Here is an 18,149-nt window from a genome sequence, read left to right as displayed (position 1 = left end):
CATTTATTTGACTAGAAATGCAGTAATAACTGTAATATTGTGCAATATTATTGCAATTGAAACTGTTTTCTGTTTTAATGTTTTAAAATGTAATAGCAAAACTTCAGTGTCACATGAAAAATAACTATAATAATATGCTGCTTGTCACAAAGTGGCTATAATGTGCACGACTAAAGGAGTTGAGCACAAACTGTTTTATTAAATCCACAATGCAAAACTCAAAAAACAAAACGCAATCTCAAAAAAATGGAGATTGCAGGAGAGATTAACTGAGGAAACTGCAGGGCTAAAAAACAAAAAACTAAACCAAAACAGAACACACATGTTACACTGCTACATTTCTTGTTATCAGTTTTGAAAGCAGTTGAGCTGCCTATATTTTTAGGATTATTTGATGAATAGAAAGTTCAAAAGAATAGCATTTATTTGAAATAGAGATCTTTTGTAACATTATTATTACCACAATTATTGTCACTTTTGATCAAATTAATGTGTCATTGCTGAATAAAAGTATTAATTTAGACTACAACATTTTTACAATATTGTATGCTCTGTAATATGAATGATTTTTAAATAAAATTGTATTACTAGCAATTACTTTATTACAGACCTCGTGTTTGTTGTGCTGCATTCTGAGTTACTCTCTATCGCCTGATTACAATTCCAACAAAATCATGTTATGATAAATGCTTTTTCAACTATGTTATAATGACCATTTATGTCTGTATTTGTTAGCTTATATACTAGCATAGCAATAGCATACTGATAGCTTAGTTTATACACACAATTGCACTTACCCTATATTCTCAATTAGCCTATCTTTAATGTAATAATTATGTGTTAAATTAAGTGTTAAATGTATACATATTTCAGTTATTAATAAAACAAATAAATTATGCTCAATTGTCCACTTAATAGGCTTTTATTATTTATTAATTAACAGTTAAGAAATTATGTTCAATTGGTTTTATTATTAATTATTATTAAATTTTTCTGAGTGTATAATAAAAGTTGTGAAATACTTAACTAATATTAACTCTAATTTGGTGCTGCAATGATTCGCACATCGCGACGATAATCGACCTCCTCATCGGAGCTGTTTCAGCACTCAAACACCGCTCGTCGTCAATGTCAAAATGTTTGAGATGACCGATCAAATCACAGTAGGTTTTTAAGTTCACAGAAGCGCGAATTCCAGCTCGGAAGGGAAGATATACAGGTCAAGATAAAGAGACTGAGAGAAGAGAAAGAGAGAAGGTGATGGAGATGAGAGAGGAAAAGCAGGTATTGCATACTGTGCCCAGAATGAGATTAACATATTGGATTCAGCACAGATATAGGCTACTGTTACTGTCTAATGTTATTTGCCAATGACAGTGGAAACTAAGTGTCTTTATGAGTGAACAATTGAACCATTAACAGATTAGTCCAAAAACATTGATTATTTTAGTAAAGAAACAAGTAGCTGAAACTGATATTTGATGTTCATACCAATTGCTTATGCCTCTGGACACAGAAGGATTGCATTAGCATTTGATTTAAATGTAACATTTGTTATCTGCTTGACAAATAAGTTATGCTACTGCCCACTGACATGCTTTTAAAGCTACTGTTATCCTTTTTTTTTTTTTTTTTTTTTTGGCCTTAAAATACCTTAAAATGCATGTGTAGATCAGGAAAATCAATATTTTCTCAGGGGGGCATATGCCCACGAACCCCCCTAGCAAGATCACATTTTGGACCTCGGTATTTATAAAACTCTGCGTACGGCCCTGCTTAGGATAATCATTAACTGACATTTTGGGGAGACCTGATTTCAAGGGTGGACGCGATTTTTCTTTTACTGTCTATGGATTTGACATGACACCCGATCGCCACAGTTGTGAACTTTTATTTTGAAAGATCGCGTCACTCGTGTTCGTTGTCAATGATTGGATGAGCGCGTTGTCCAACAGGAAGTCGTGATAGTAGACCGTAAGTCTGAATTGTCACGTGTAGTTGTTCAAAATGGTAAGTACAACATATTTATACATATAATATTCTCAAATTTGTTAGACGTATTTTACGTTAGCTTGTAAATCTTTTAACGCGGTACATAGAACCCTAGTTTATCGAACTAGTCGTTGTTTTCCTGTTTGTGTTGTAGTGTGATCAAGGCAAGCTCCATAATGAAGTGGGATTGATGGATGTGATCCCCCCCTTCCATCTAGTCTGAAAATAGAAAAATCACTTGCAGAACTGTACAATTATTTGTTGAGATTTTGGGCAGTTTCTCCGAATGTTTTGTGAATTGAGTGTCTTTACAGGTTTGATGATGAATGAGTGTCTTACAATAATTACTTTACGCAGTCTTTCAGGTTGGTTGTCCATGAGAATGTGGGCACTAATTGCCATGTCTTAGTAATTACATTGCTTACAACTACTTCTCTTGTGCAGGTCAAATTTGGGGTCTGTAAGTTTGTTTGTTTTTATAGGAAATTTATATTTTTATTCAACAAGGATACATTAAATTGATGACTGAATGACTAAATACATTTATAATGGTAGAAAAGATTTCTATTTTAAATAAATGTTGATCTTTTGAACTTTCAGTTAATCAAAGAATCCTGTAAAATTGTATCACAGTTTCCACAAAATATTAAGCAGCACAACTGTTTTCAACACTGATAATAATCATTCTTGAGCACCAAATCAGCATATTAGAATGATTTCTGAAGGATCATGTGACACTGAAGACTGGAGTAATGATGCTGAAAATTCAGCTTGGCCATCACATGAATGAATAACATTTTAAAATACATTAAAATAGAAAACAGTTATTTTAATTTATAATAATATTTCACAATATTACTGTTTTACTGTATTTTTTATCAAGTTGATGCAGTTTGTTGAACATATGAGACTTCTTTTAAAAACAGAACCGATCCCAGACTTTTGACTCTTACCGATCCCAAACTTTTGAACAGTGTATTTCCCACAATTCATATTGTTTCTGAACTGCATTTTGTGATGTAGCTGCGGCGAGAGGTGAGACTGAGAAAGGAATACCTGTACAGGAAAGCCCAGGAGGACAGACTGCGCACTATTGAAGAGAAAAAACACAAGCTCAAATCTGCTTTAGATGGTGAGACTCCTGCTAGATAACCAACTCAATCACCTTATATGATATATTTGGATGTTGTCATATTTTAAGTTGTTCTTATCTTTTGCAGAAAATCATATTTTACCCACTGAGGTTCGGAAAGAGGCTTTAGAATTACAGAAACTGTTGGAGTTTGATGATGAGGGTGGAGAAGGTGATCTTTTTCTGTCACATATATCTGAATCCTGTTTTGTCTGCTGCCATATATAAACATCATTTTTGAAATTATATAGGTGTTAGCTCTCATATGGATGATGAGTACAAGTGGGCAGGAGTGGAAGACCCCAAAGTTATGGTCACAACTTCCAGAGACCCCAGCTCCAGACTCAAGATGTTTGCCAAAGTTTGTTAAATCTTATTATTCACATTTGACATTATGAATGCTTGTAGCCATGCAGAAGTTTTACTTCGTCTACTCTAATGTGATGTTTTGTATGTTCATTTTACCATTGTGACGTAAGGGAAACCATCTTCTAGCAGTAGTTGTGGTTTATTTAGATGGCATTTTTTTGTTTTTTTGCAGGAAATGAAGCTGATGTTTCCAGGGGCCCAGCGTATGAACAGAGGAAACCATGAAGTTAAAACATTAGTACATGCGTGCAAAGCTAATAATGTCAATGACCTTGTCATTGTCCATGAGACCAGAGGCCAGCCAGGTATGGACTTTTATAGTTTTCATGTGTGTCCATTTTGGATATGCTTATTTGAGTGTGTGTGCAAAGTGTGTCAGCATTTGGTGTATTGTGAATGCCAATCGCTCTACTTTCATATCTGTTTATGTCTCTTTCTTCTTTAGATGGTTTGGTGGTATGTCACCTTCCTTTTGGGCCAACAGCCTACTTCACATTGTACAATGTGGTAATGAGACATGATGTTCCAGACATTGGCACCATGTCCGAGGCCTACCCTCACCTCATCTTCCACAACTTCACTTCACGTCTTGGCCGAAGGGTGAGTTATAAAGGAAATAATGTCCTTAGAAACAATTATAAAGTCAGTTTCTCACTTACACTATCATTCAAATGTTTGGGGTCAGTACATTTTTTTAAAAAACAAAAATAAACACAGTAAAGACAGTTTTTAAAAGATTTCTATTTCAAATAAATGCTGTTCTTTTTAACTGTCTATCCTAAAAATATTACGCTCTCCACAAAAACATTAAGCAGAACAACTATTTTCAGTATCTATAATAAGAAATCATTCTTGAGCAGCAAATCACCATATTAGAATGATTTCTAAAGGATCATGTGACACTGAAGACTGGAGTAATGATGCTGATGCATCACAAATAAATTACATTTTAACAATGGTTTCGGGAAACACTGACTCGTTGAACTATGCTCATAACGATGGAACTTGCGACCATAGTTGGCTAATGATGCTTTTGGGAAACGCACCCCTGTTTAGTTCCAGGCTCTATGAAACCTCTCCTTTCTAAAAGCGCAATCTGCTCTGATTGGTTGGCTGTACCAGTGTGTTGTAATTGGTCAACTGCTGCAAACGTGTTTCAGAAATGTCACGCCCCTCTCCATAACCGTGAGTTTCAACACACTACTTACACAACTTAACCAGGCCTCGCCCCCTATTTTGTGTATGCCTTGGGAGGGAATTATTTAAATGAGAAATATTGTGACGTGTACGTTCCTGGAAGAACACTCAAGTTTCGTTTCAGGGAGTTCAGAAACAGTGCTTGCTGATATAGAGATGGCGTAACTCCCTTTGCAGACCTTTTTCATGCTTAAACATCAACATTACATCTAAAGAAAGTTGAAAATGTAAAAAAGCATAATAGGGCCCCTTTAAAATAAAAAACAGTTTTAAAAAGTAATAATATTTCACAATGTTACTTTTTTTGCTGTGTTTGCGATCAACTAAAAGCAGTCTTGGTGACTATATTAAGAGACTTATTTCCAAATCATAAAAAATCTTACCGACCTCAAACTTTTGAACAGTAGTGTATTGTATTTGATACTCATCAAATAAACATCATTGCCTTGTCATATGTAATTAAAGAGAGAAAGAGACTATGCTTTACTGAGGATTATTTAACATCTCAATGCAACATCATAAAAGCTTCAGATAATCTCTGACTGATATGAATAATGAAAAAAAAAAATCTCTGTAGGTGTCCAACATCCTAAAGTATCTTTTTCCTGTACCCAAAGAGGATAGTAGGCGTGTTATTACGTTTGCAAATACAGATGATTTCATCTCTTTCAGGTGAGTGGTGGTGGTAACTGCTGTAGTAAAGATTTTGAGCAAAATTGGGATTAAAAAGATTAGTTTTACTGACTTTGAAATTACTTTGTATATTGCAGACACCACACCTACAAGAAAACCGACCATAAGAACGTTGAGTTGTCGGAGGTTGGACCTAGATTTGAAATGAAATGTAAGAAACTCTGTTTTTTTGGTTTTAGATTAATTGATATTAATGCAGAATGAGCACTTATGTTGCTCTCTGCTCATCGTTCATATCTTGTACTTCATCTTTTCAGTGTACATGATCAAGCTCGGCACACTGGAGAACGAGAATACTGCAGATGTTGAATGGCGACACCACCCTTACATGCGCACTGCCAAAAAGAGGAAATTCTTGAGTGTGGAATAGCCAAATGTACTCTTCAGAAACCTGCCTTGTTCTGTCAGCATGGACCTTTTCATTTTAATACCACCTACATAGTGAATTTTTTTTTTTTTTTTTCAATTAATTGTGACTTTTAAAAGGATAGAGAAATTGCTTTCAATATATGTTGAAAGCTTATTTCAGTATTGTTTGCTTATTGACCCTTCTTCAAATTAAATATTTTGTACAGAAGTCACCTGGACATTAAAAAAAACGTTCTTTACATTTGTAGGCTTTGCATTTTGCTTTCATTGTTCCCTAATCTTTAAGTGGCTTATATTGAGTATTTGCCTGAAACTGTTTTGTTTAACAAACATATAGGCCTAAACGGTTTGAATTGTACTGAGAACATATTTAACATTTGTGTAAGATTCTTTAATGCTTGGAAAAACTTTACCATTCGTTACACGCAGCACACGCCCCTTTTTCATTCCCTTGCTACAAAGTACCACAATAGACGACCAATCAGCGCCGCGTTTCACAGATCTAGACCAATCAGAGTGCGAGATTTCGCTGTTCCGCTTTCCCTGAAATTCTTTGCTGATCCGACTTGAGACTGAGAGAATTCAAGATGGCTGTCTCAGGTGAGTATTTACTCTGGAGCAAAAATGCAAAGAGAGTCTCGTTAACGGGCTGCGTCGTTTGCAGAAATATTACTCGCAGGTGTAAGTCGCTGTATTTCACATCGCCGTGGCTGAAAATGTAATATTAAGACTAGTTTTTAAACTTTGAAACAGCATTAGCAACAATAGCTAGCTAGCAGCTAGTCGTCTAACGTTAATCCCTTTCCGCCTCATGAAAACAGCATTCCCTCTTTCGGCAGTAAAAAAGGCACCTGACAAGACTTAGGGGTCTATATTTGGCCAAAATACTTATGTACGTAAGTCATACTATTGACGAATATCTTGATAAATTGAGCAAGCTAAGAGTGCATGGCCTGTTATAGTAAGGGAGCAGAGCAAATGATCAGGCACATCACTCTTAACTAAACCCAGCCAGCTCATCTTTACTGCAGGCTGCTGATCATTTCTGTGGTTACACTGTCAGGAGTGTGTGTGTAAATCATCTTGATCATTCTCTATAACCTCTTGCCTTTATACTGCAGACTGCAGCATGAACTGTTGGGGTGTTGCTTGTTACTTTGCCTTTTTAATTGTTTAGATAGTGGTGATGGATTCTTTGTAGTTATAAATACATCCTCAAGGTTGTGGATATTAATGAAACAATATGTAGTTATGTGTGTGCCATCTGCTTTCTGGCTGGTATAAACTGCATTCAAACTGGAATCAGTGGGGGATGTAAGATATGCATTTGGAAATTTATTACATGCTCGTCTGCTTGCGGTAGTTTAACTGCACAGCACAAAATAGAGTAATTTGTCAAGTTTTAACAACTGCAGTGGTATTTTTCCATTAAAGGCTACACAATACTTGTGGTTTAAGGCTGTGAAGATTGTATACTGCTTAAATTAACATAAAACGTTCAATCTGAAGTAGGCCTACTTGTTCCTACATGTCTGGATTAAATGGCTTCATTTCAGAGTTTGATAGCCTTAAGACTTAAATGATAGTCTTTTATTATAGACCAAAATGTTAAAAGCAGTTAGACATAGGATTTCTTTATTTGGGGCATTTCCTTCTACATCGGTTTCAGATTTGTTTTATAATACTCCAGTGTTAAAACAAGGCCGAGAATTTATTTAGGCACTTAAGCTCCACTGACATGACTGAGTTAACAGTTTGCTTTTTCTCAGCTCAATGTAATTACAGTTTGATATGCCTGCAGAGCTTTCGTGCTTAATTTGGCATTGGAAATTCAGTTGTCTACCAGTTTAGAGTGCTTTATCACCAGGTTGTCCTGTTTTAAGGGTTAGTTCATTCAAAAATGAAAATTCTGTCATTAATAACACCCTCATGTTGTTCCACACTTTTGTTCATTTTCGGAACACAAATGAAGATCTTTTTGATTAAATTTGACAGCTTTTGGCCCTTCCATTGAACTACCACTTTGACACTTCCAAAAATAATGCGTGAGAATAAACCTTACTGATTCTTGCGGAAGCGAACATGTTTGAGCTTGCGTTTACCTCAAATGATGTCTGAGTTGATCAATATTTATGTGTGAATAAAAGTCTAAATTCAACCTGTTCATCATATAAAGTGATTGTGTCTCTTCAGAAAATTTGGATTACACCGTTCATATGGATTAGATTTAAAGGAAGTAATGTTGCTGTTTGAGCATAAACAACATCTGCAAAGTTCAAAGCAAAGGGGGATATTATATTTTACAGAAATCGGGTGGTAGGGACTACACGAGCTTCCTCCCGGGATAGTGACATTACAAACCCTAAAATTTATATAAACCCCGCCCCCGGGAGCACGCAAGCAACAAAGGGGGTGAGGCAGTGTTGAGAAGATAGAGTTGTTCAAGTACAGCACATTTGGAAGTCTGCTCAAGCTGTCGCATCCGTCTTTTCACATTTATTGCAATACAGTACGTAACACAAATGCAATAGCATGTCACTCTGTAGGCATCTTACAACAGTTCCCACCTAACAATTTATAGATTATCATGAAAGAAAATGCTTATCAATGACTTGAAGATATTATTAATTAACTCCACATCAGCAACATAAATTCATCATCTAACCATTCAGAAACGTCCTGTTGCGTTCTACATGTTGTCACTTCTTAAGTCTCTCCGTCATTGTCCGACTCTGGTTTGAACATAAAAGGCAGAACAGTTTTTGACATTTTGGTGCGTGTCTGGAAGCTTCCATGCTAACGCACAAGCATGAAGCTCCGCCTTCTGTGCCGGGAGCAGCAGCTCATTTGCATTTAAAGCGACACACAAAACGACGCATTTTTGCTCACCATCAAAAAGAGACAACTTTAACATGCTATAAAAAATTATCTGTGGGGTATTTTGAGCTAAAACTTCACATACACACTCTGGGGACATCAGAGACTTATTTTACATCTTGTAAAAAGGGGCATTATACCACCCCTTTTAAGATCTCTTTATGAACTTTTTTTAAACAAATGGTAGTTTGAAACAGAAATCTCTCAAATGGTTTTACAGAAAAGTCTTACAGATTAGGAACGGTATCAGGGTGAGTAATTAATGACAGAATTTTCATTTTTGAGTGAACTATCCCTTTAAGTAGTTTCAGAAGCATACTATTTGTTTGGATATTATGTTCATGGCATTCAGCTTGCACTTCTATTTACTTTTTATGAAGGCACCAGCAATGACAAATTTGACACATTGCTACTTTAGCATAATTTTTCATCACTGTGAAATGTGCAAAACACATAATCAGCATCTGAAATTGCGTAAAATATAGTAGGTACTACATTTGGTTTGAAACTTACTACGCCACCGTTAAAAAAAAAAAATTTCTATATAGTCTGAATGTGTGTAGTATTAATGTAATACAGACGTACTACATTCGCCATGTTGTCATTGTCATGTGACCTACTGTATCAGTTGCGTCACTTTACTGTCATTCACATGTTCTCTCCCGTGGTCTCATGGGATAGTGAAGTGTCCTTTTGATGCGCACTTCAGAATCTCTCCAGAAGTAGTAGGCCTAGGTCAACGTGGTACTTTTTACCTACCATTTTATGAATACTATGAAGTCGGACATAGGCTACTACTCGACTCACATACTGTTTTTTGCCTACTGTATAGCATGGAAGTAGGCATGTGGCATATTCTGACGCAGGGACTCGGCCTCCAAAACTATTTCGGCCGATTTTATTCTTTATGCTGTTTGTTTGTTTTTTTTTTGTTTTTTTTTGGTTGCTGGAATTTTGGTACATCAATAATAAAATCATTGTAAATTCCAGATAATTTTTGTAAAACATTTTTTATTATTATTTTTATTTTATTTTTTTTATACAAAGAATTGATAGAGTTAGATTTTGGCAAAACCATGCATTTCAAACATTTGAATAACATCTGATTTGTGTTACGTTAATTTGAATATGCCAAATATTTAACAACAATCACACTCATACCCTCACTATCCATTTGTGTGTTTGTATGATATGTGCTTCAGTGTTCTGGAACCATAAAGAACTTTCTTTTAAAGCAACTGTACAAAAAATAGCAGAAAGGATTTTTCCAGCTGTCTGTGCTAAGACTTTCAGCAATACATCTTCTTGTCATCATTCATATAACTATAACTGTTTAATGGAGTTTGACACCAACACACTGTTATTCATCCCAGGCTCCAGATGAGGGCTTTCTCCTGCTTTGCCCTGGTGTGTAAATCTTGTGTCAGTGCTGCCAGTCCCTCACTGCCCCTTTGGAGACACCATGTCCAACACCTCCTCCTGTTCCTCCTCTGGGGAAACCAGCCCGGATGACACGCCCCGAGGTGGGGGCACCATCCGTGTCTACCTCCCCAACAAGCAGCGGACAGTGGTGAGGATTCATTCACTGCGGTCCGTTTTGTTAAAAATGTCATTTATTGATCTTCATAAAGATTCGAAATAGCTAACATAACCTGCATATGTATACATGGCATGTGTATATTGGTAATTAAAGGTTTTGTGTTTGTGATGATACGCTGATAGCACAATGTGGTCATGTGTTCAGGTAAATGTTCGGCCTGGGCAAACTGTCTATGATAGTCTAGATAAAGCTCTGAAAGTCAGAGGCCTAAGCCAGGATTGTTGTGCTGTCTTTCGCCTTCTTGAAGGGTAGGTGTCTCTAAGATATTGGCCTTAAAATGAAACAATGTCTCTCTTTGGTGAACTTTATATTCAATTGTTGTTCTTCTTTTGTCAGCCGGAAGAGACTTACAGAATGGGACACTGACATCACACCCCTTGTAGGGGAAGAGCTTCTGGTAGAAGTGCTGGATGATGTTCCCCTTACCATGCACAACTTTGTAAGTGCACTTGCGCAACAAACTCAAAGTCAGCAAGGCTAGGTTCTCATTTTTAGGCCCTTATAAGTTTGTTTTGGTACTGTGCATGTTCTAGAAAATATTTGAGATTGATACAAAAAATAATCTCTGTGGTGTATAAGAGTATGTTGGATAATTATGATGATGATTACTTGAGCACAGTTCTTTGCATTATTTCTGGGAACTTTAATTGGTTTAAATTTAATTAATTACTAAAGCTTGGATTAAAGTGGGCACTAATTTTTTTATTTCTGATTTATACATTTTATTTTGCACCATAGCTCTGACATTCTAAATTCTATAAAATTACTTTTAATAATTCATTTCACATTACCATTATTTTATGATAAAGTCTTCAGTGATCAGTACTGACCCAAAACCTCTAAACGGTAGTGTATAATGAACATTAAACTGTCAGTCAGCATCACCTGTAAATCTTTTTTTCACAGGTACGCAAAACATTCTTTAAGTTAGCATACTGTGACTTCTGCCACAAGTTCTTGTTCAACGGCTTCAGGTGTCAGACATGTGGGTATAAATTTCACCAGCACTGCAGCAGTAAAGTCCCTACAGTATGTGTGGACATGGACACCATGACAAAACGGTATGTTCCACATTACATTTTCTTACATTGTTTATATGCGCTTGTCATCATTTTTGTCACTCGTCTGGTGTTCTGTTACTGTCAGGTGTGTTCCTAATACAGAAGAATGCCCTTCGATATTGATATATCCGGCCACCAATTCCATATCACAGAGCGACTTACCTTTAACTTCAGATTCTCATGGGTACCTTTGAACTTCACCTATAAATACATGTATCCATTCATCCCCAATGGAAATGTAGCACTGACATATCATCATTATGTTTGACACTTTTTAGAAGAGATTTGCTGTCGTCAGGGTCAAGCTTCCATTTGATCATGTGTGGAGAGGACGGTCAGTCTCTTCAGAGGCATCGCTCCACCTCAACCCCCAACGTCCACATGGTTAGCACGCTGGAGCCTGGCGCTGCTAGCCTCTTGGAGGTTAGAGACCGGACTGAAGGCTCATCAAGTCCACATACTACATCTTATGTTGCCTCATTTTTTGTTCTAAAGGAACAGTTCACCCACAAATGAAGTCACCCTCATCACTCTAAAATGTTCTTCCGTTGAACCCAAATGTTCACACGGCTCTTTTTCATGCATTGAAAATGGCTGTCAAGGCCCAAAAGTACAACAATGGCAAAAAAAAACAACCATTAAAATAGTTTGTATGAGAAAAAGCAGTGTCTACATGCTGCTACACTTCTCCTTGTGTGTTGTATGGAAGAAAGGTTAGTCATGCAGGTTTGAAATTTCAAGAGAGTGAGTAAATGCATTTTGGGTGAACTGCCCCTTTACTAGAGTATTAACTTGGCTAGATATCAAATATTAAGAAATATTAATTCAGAAAATATGACTATGGAGGTTCTGCATGCCTCCTTGATCATCTCTCCATTGCATGTATTTATTCATTTTTCCCCCCACTCTCATTCAGGATTTATTCAAAATCGGCACAACAGGTGAGTGTTTTTTTTTTTCTCATATTTTTTTCAGTTTGACTGCCCATCACTCACATGAGCACATGTCTTTTTTTTTTCTTTTTTTTTTTACACACTCACATTTTTGTTTCTTGTCCATCACTGATTTGACTGACACATCTAACTACACCTCTTCGTGTATTTATGAACTGGCCCTCATATTCTAGTGTTGTCCACAGGGCAAGAGTCCTCTCCCAAGCCTTCCACTAGCCCACCCCACCTAGGGTCACCAGGAAGAAGACCCCACAAATCCCCTTCTGAGCCCAAGGAGCGAAAGCAATCCTCATCTGATGATAAAAAGAAAGTGGTGAGTGTGTGTTTTATTTGATGGGAAGCCCAAATGATTCAGATTCATTACAATCTGTGTTTTTGTTTTGTTGGTGGTTTTTAGCACCGGGGAGGTTACAGAGACTCCAGTTACTACTGGGAGGTGCACTCACGGGAGGTGTCCATGTTAAAGAGGATTGGAGCAGGTTCTTTTGGGACCGTCTATAAAGGCAAGTGGCATGGAGATGTGGCTATCAAGATTCTTAAAGTGACAGAGCCCACGCCGGAGCAGCTCCAGGCCTTTAAAAATGAGATGCAGGTTTTACGGTGAGTCATCTGCATGATCATATATGAAGGGTATCAAAGCCTGTCAATGATCTTTAATAATCAGCAGTGATTCTACTGCACTGTAATTTTCTACTTCACTTACACATTTATCTTTACTTCAAATAATCAGACGTCTTATTTCTATTAGATATGACAAATTTAACTTTCTTGCTCCTCAGAAAAACACGCCACGTCAACATTCTGCTGTTCATGGGCTTCATGACGAAGCCAAATTTTGCCATTATCACACAGTGGTGTGAAGGCAGCAGCCTGTACCGCCACCTGCATGTTACTGAGACCAAGTTTGACACCATGCGCCGTATCGATGTTGCTCGCCAGACTGCACAGGGCATGGAGTAAGAATGTCATTTTTATTTTTATTTTCAGATTGACAGTTTAGCCCCTATCCTACATGTAGTGTATTTGCTGTGCCAATTATATGGTGTTTATATAACAAGACTTTATAAAATGTTAATGTACACTAATGTTTTAAAGTTTGGGGTCAGTAGGGTTTTTATAATAAGAAAATACTTTTATTTAGCAAGGATGCATTTAATTTATATTTATAATGTGACATAGCATTTATTTTAATATCTTGTTCCTTTCAACCAAGAATCCTGATTCCACAAAAATATTATTATCAATGTTAAAAACAGTTGTGCTGCTTTATAAGAAATGTTTCTTGAGCAGCAAATCAGCATATTATAATGATTTCTGAAGTATCATGTGACACTAAAGACTATGTAGTATGTAGTTCACTAAGTGATGATGCTGAAAATTCAGCTTTGCCATCAAGAAATGTAAAAATGAAATATATTAGGTAATATAAAATGCATATTGAAATAGGAAACTATTATTTTAAATTGTAATATTTCACAATATTACTGTTTTCACTGTATTTTTGATTAAATAAATTAAGCCTTGTTGAGCATAAGAGACTTTTATAAACATTTAAAAAATCTTACTAACACAAAACTTTTGAATGGTAGTGTATGCTATTTAAAATGGATAATTATCTTACAGACATGGAATTATATGTTCTCTACACTCTCAGACCAACTGATCACGATCAGCATGATCACTACATGCACCCTGAATAACCAATAGTGATATAGTGTTTTTAATTTGGACTTTTGATTAACTAAGAACACCTGCAACCTCATAAAAACAACTTGAGGTTCTCACACTTAAAGATAACACACTTAGTACACTCTTTGTTCTGCTCTGAGTCACAGGACACACTCGTACTGGAAAACAGCGCAAATGTCCACTTAAATCCACGAGTGATATATGATTGTACTGTCTATTAGTGAAGCTTGGCTGTGCAGAGCATAGATGGAGGTACTGGAAACGTAATTATTTTTTGTACATAATTTGGTACTTTATTTTTCTTTCCTTGACAGTTATCTTCACGCCAAGAATATCATTCATCGGGACTTGAAATCTAATAGTATCCTTTCTATAATGTATTAGCAGTGTGTTCTTGCCTGTATTGTTTGTGAGAGAGATCTCTTGCAGGATAGATCAGATTCGGCCCATTTTCTGCCAGTAGATGGCATCACTGTTGCATCCTGTCATCTCCTAGTAGATTGCCAAGCTGTTGTCAGTCATTAAATACTTTGGTCTCATTTACCAAAATTATTTTAGGCATTAGAGTTTACACTCACTGTTACAATACAATCGATATCTACTCATGGATGTTTTAATATTTCTGCTCCAATTAATATAGGCCTTGTGGGTACTTAATAATGCAAATATAGCCAAACAAAACTGCTCTATACAGGCTAAGATTGATGATTTACTGGAATAATAGTGCTGATACATTCTCCCTAGTGATGTTGTTCTAATAACTGTGTAGTATTTACTCTCGTTCTGTGTACTGCATAATACGCCTGAGCTCATGTGTCAGATATCTTCCTGCACGAAGGCTGGACTGTAAAGATCGGTGACTTCGGGCTGGCCACGGTAAAGTCTCGCTGGAGTGGCTCTCAGCAGGTCGAACAGCCCAGTGGCTCCATCCTGTGGATGGTAAGAAATTGTGTCATCCAGAATCATAAATTAATCTAAAACCTGGTAGATTACATCTTATCTCACGTAGTTTAATCCTATATATGTTGTTGTGAAGTAAAATTTACCGCTTGCTGTGAAACTGTTGTTTTTTTTAGGCCCCTGAGGTGATCAGAATGCAAGACACTAACCCATACACCTTCCAGTCAGATGTATATGGATATGGAGTGGTGCTCTATGAACTGATGTCTGGGACTTTGCCTTATTCAAACATCAACAACCGCGATCAGGTCAGACATTTGTGTATAGTTTCAGAATTAGAGGTTAATAGATTGTTCTTTTTAGGTTGAATTTACAGCCCAGAAACCTTCCGTTCAGACTGAAAATAGCAATGTTTCCATCCAAAGTTGCAAATTTATGTGCAAAATTGGAAAATCGCATAAGATTTTTGCAAATAAAGCGCTGTTTCCATCACATGTGTTTAAGAGAACAAGATAATCACTTCCTGGGAAATCGGTGCAAAATATCCAATAATAATGGAAGTTGCTGGAGGTCACTGTGGCTCTTTTTCCGACATTATAAATTACTTGCGCAATCGTGTGAGGTAATTATACCCAACTATTTTGAAGACAAACTTTGACTCAGGCATTTCAGAATGACCGAACCAACATTTGAGATGCCGTGGGATGAAATTTATCCACTGGTTAGTCCAGTTATCCACTTACATCATCTGATGAGACAGTCACATGACTTTTTTTGTTGCGAAAAAACAACAACGGGATTAATTCGAAATAAATGGGATTTATTCGATTAATGTGTTTCCATCGTAGTTTATACTCGTTTTCAATTGAGCACGTCTCAGTTGAGCACATACGTGTTTTTTTATGCATTTTTTTTGAGAATTTACGCACATCTTGTCATTTCCATCCAGCTTTTTGTTTTATGCAATATCCTAAAATTTGCATAAAAACAGGTGGATGGAAACATAGCTACTGAAAATTGTTTAGCCCAAAATGAAAATTGTCATCATTTACTCACTCTGATGTTGACTGTATGATTTTCTTCCGTGGAAGTTGTTTGTGTGAAAGGTATTTTTTTTAAATGCAGTGTTTGATTTTCGTTTATTCTCTTCCTGTAGATTATTTTCATGGTGGGTCGTGGGTACTTGTCTCCAGACCTCAGTAAATTGTCCAGTAACTGCCCTAAATCAATGAAGAGGCTCATCATCGACTGTCTGAAATTCAAACGGGATGAGCGGCCTCTTTTCCCACAGGTGAGAATAAACCAGAGCTCTTATCTCCGTCACACTGTGGATGTAATACTTCCAGCACTGTTATGTCAGATAAAGCAACAGCCTCTCATGTTTCATTCCTGCTGTTCCTCAGATCTTGGTAGGGATCGAGCAGGTCCAGGATCTGTTGCCAAAAATCGAGCGGAGTGCCTCTGAGCCCTCTCTACACCGTGCTGTACACGCCGAGGACCTGAACCCGCTTTTCCTTCACACCACGCGAGGCTTCCTGCCTCTGTTAGACTCTCAGAGATGATTCGCTCGTCTCCCGAATGGCATCATTCCCAGCATGGAATCCTGAGTTCCTCCCATTATTCCACACATTCCTGAGAGCACCCTAATTATTTAATTGGTCCTACATATAGTCAAACACACACATCACATTTATCAACTTATTCATGCTCCCGTTCTCGTCTTTTTTGGTTCCGGCTGCTCCTCCGTAAAGCTCCCTGTTGAGCATGTCACATTCTATCTGGACCAGCTGCTTTCTAAAACTGAAGCGGGAAATAAACGTGCTCTCTTACTACACTTATTGGATTTTAAAATCCACGCATCATATCGTCAATGTATCGGCACAATCTTAATATAGCCTCCTTTTTTGAGGTATATTTCAAAATGTGTTATGGTGGCTTACACATTACCTTTTTTACTTTGAGATGAAAGTAGCGTTTCATTTTTTTCTGCAGAACAAGCAAACCAGCATAGAGATTGTTTCTTTTTGTTCTCTCTGCCTGTTCTCCTAGCTTGAACTTCATTTCCCAGCGCCAGCACACTGTGATGGCTCCATTCATCTACATCAGTCACAGTTTGCAGGCAGTTGCTTTTAGTTCATGATAACAATCTTGTGAGTTCATGGTCATAAACCAATTGTAATTTTTTGCCGTCTTTTGATTCCGTTATTTTTCAGATGGGACATTTTATGGAAAATATTGCTTAAACTCTTATCTGGTGTCAGATTAGGTTGGATGTACATGTGACTTGTGACCTTAACAATTGTGCTGTGCATTTGTGATATTTAAAAAAGAAAATTATTTGGCTTTACATTTGGGCTTCTTCTGTATGTTGGTCAGCTTTAAATTGTGTAGCATAATGACATTTCAAGAAAAAGGAACAAATCATGTTGGTATATTCAAAGCAGTGCACTTCCTGAAGTGACGGGGAAGAAATAATTGACGATTTTTTCTCGTGTTGCTTTGAAATGAGAACATTTGCTTTCTGGATTTATAAATGAATGATTGTTTGTTTTAAAATATTGCATCTTAAAACTGAGTAACCGTTCACAAACTAAACTAAAATGGCACATAATGACCATAAGCAGGACTGGTAAACTAGCACTTGACACTTCATCCCAGTCTGACTTCACACATGGCGTTGTTAACCGAATGCCTTTGTTGCTTGTGCTTCTGGATGTTTGTATACAGTCACTTTCTCTGAGTTTCTGCGTTCCTGTGTGAACACATACTTAATTTTGCAGTCACTCAGCAGCTTTAAGATTGAGTTACGGTTGATGTCCTCGAGCGGTTTTTGAAAGAAAAACAAAAAAACTTTTCTTAAATTAGGCTGCTAACTTAATGCCCGCTGCTGACCTCTGGTTAATCGACTCTAAATCTGACCAGTTTCAGTGTTGAGTGAGATGATCAAACTTAAGATGCTCTTTCGTTTCCACAGTGCCCGCTCTCTAAGGGCTCTAATAAGAGCAGGAAGAACAGACATTTCTAGCATTTCTTTCAAATTGAATTTGTGGCAGCATGGGGTGAGGGAGTGCTTCTGGATGCTGTATTCTTTCGGTTCATTGGTTCCTTTTATTCACTAAACTCAAAAGCATGTCTTTTTGAAACAGTCGTGCTGTTTAATAGCAATATTAAAGTTCATTCTCCTCCCAATCAGCTGGTTTCAATAGGACTGACTGAAACCTACAATGATGGGGCCTTATGTGATCTACATTTTCCATCTGTCCTTTTAATGGAGTCTTAATATATGTAACTTATTGTTTCATAACTGACACTTGTAG

At 36.9% G+C, this 18,149-nt stretch overlaps 2 protein-coding genes across 3 annotated transcripts; both read left to right on the top strand.

The window, feature by feature from the left end:
• Positions 1-1,245: 1,245 nt before the first annotated feature.
• On the top strand, positions 1,246-5,993 carry imp4 (IMP U3 small nucleolar ribonucleoprotein 4). 2 transcript variants are annotated; one of them, XM_079872640.1, is made up of 9 exons: positions 1,246-1,284; positions 3,016-3,124; positions 3,213-3,296; positions 3,376-3,485; positions 3,666-3,798; positions 3,939-4,093; positions 5,268-5,362; positions 5,461-5,534; positions 5,641-5,993. In XM_079872640.1, the coding sequence occupies exons 1-9, from the start codon at positions 1,261-1,263 to the stop codon at positions 5,751-5,753; spliced, it is 897 nt and encodes a 298-aa protein (XP_079728766.1). In that variant the 5' UTR covers positions 1,246-1,260; the 3' UTR covers positions 5,754-5,993. The 2 variants fall into 2 exon arrangements, with proteins under 2 accessions (XP_079728766.1, XP_079728767.1); XM_079872641.1 differs by lacking the exon at positions 1,246-1,284 and adding an exon at positions 1,930-2,010.
• A 281-nt stretch (positions 5,994-6,274) lies between these two features.
• Positions 6,275-18,028, top strand: araf (A-Raf proto-oncogene, serine/threonine kinase). The gene is made up of 16 exons (XM_079872779.1): positions 6,275-6,352; positions 10,003-10,199; positions 10,374-10,477; positions 10,566-10,668; positions 11,136-11,290; positions 11,376-11,474; positions 11,569-11,713; positions 12,207-12,231; positions 12,429-12,556; positions 12,641-12,843; positions 13,023-13,199; positions 14,247-14,293; positions 14,753-14,871; positions 15,009-15,140; positions 15,989-16,123; positions 16,236-18,028. The coding sequence occupies exons 2-16, from the start codon at positions 10,092-10,094 to the stop codon at positions 16,392-16,394; spliced, it is 1,839 nt and encodes a 612-aa protein (XP_079728905.1). The 5' UTR covers positions 6,275-6,352; positions 10,003-10,091; the 3' UTR covers positions 16,395-18,028.
• Positions 18,029-18,149: the final 121 nt, after the last annotated feature.

This window comes from Squalius cephalus (genome assembly GCF_949319135.1).
Source record: "Squalius cephalus genome assembly, chromosome: 5".
Taxonomy (NCBI): Eukaryota; Metazoa; Chordata; class Actinopteri; order Cypriniformes; family Leuciscidae; genus Squalius; species Squalius cephalus.
The sequence above is the reverse complement of the archived record's forward strand: the minus strand, read 5'-3'. Positions and strand labels throughout refer to the sequence as shown.

Coding starts and splice junctions, on each gene's coding strand:
- imp4 (XM_079872640.1), top strand. CDS start 1,261: ATGGAGATGAGAGAGGAAAAGCAG. Junction 3,125..3,212: donor GCTCAAATCTGCTTTAGATG/GTGAGACTCCTG, acceptor TATCTTTTGCAG/AAAATCATATTTTACCCACT. Junction 3,297..3,375: donor TGATGATGAGGGTGGAGAAG/GTGATCTTTTTC, acceptor GAAATTATATAG/GTGTTAGCTCTCATATGGAT.
- araf (XM_079872779.1), top strand. CDS start 10,092: ATGTCCAACACCTCCTCCTGTTCCTCCTCTGGGGAAACCAGCCCGGAT. Junction 10,478..10,565: donor GTCTTTCGCCTTCTTGAAGG/GTAGGTGTCTCT, acceptor TTCTTTTGTCAG/CCGGAAGAGACTTACAGAAT. Junction 14,294..14,752: donor TCGGGACTTGAAATCTAATA/GTATCCTTTCTA, acceptor CTCATGTGTCAG/ATATCTTCCTGCACGAAGGC.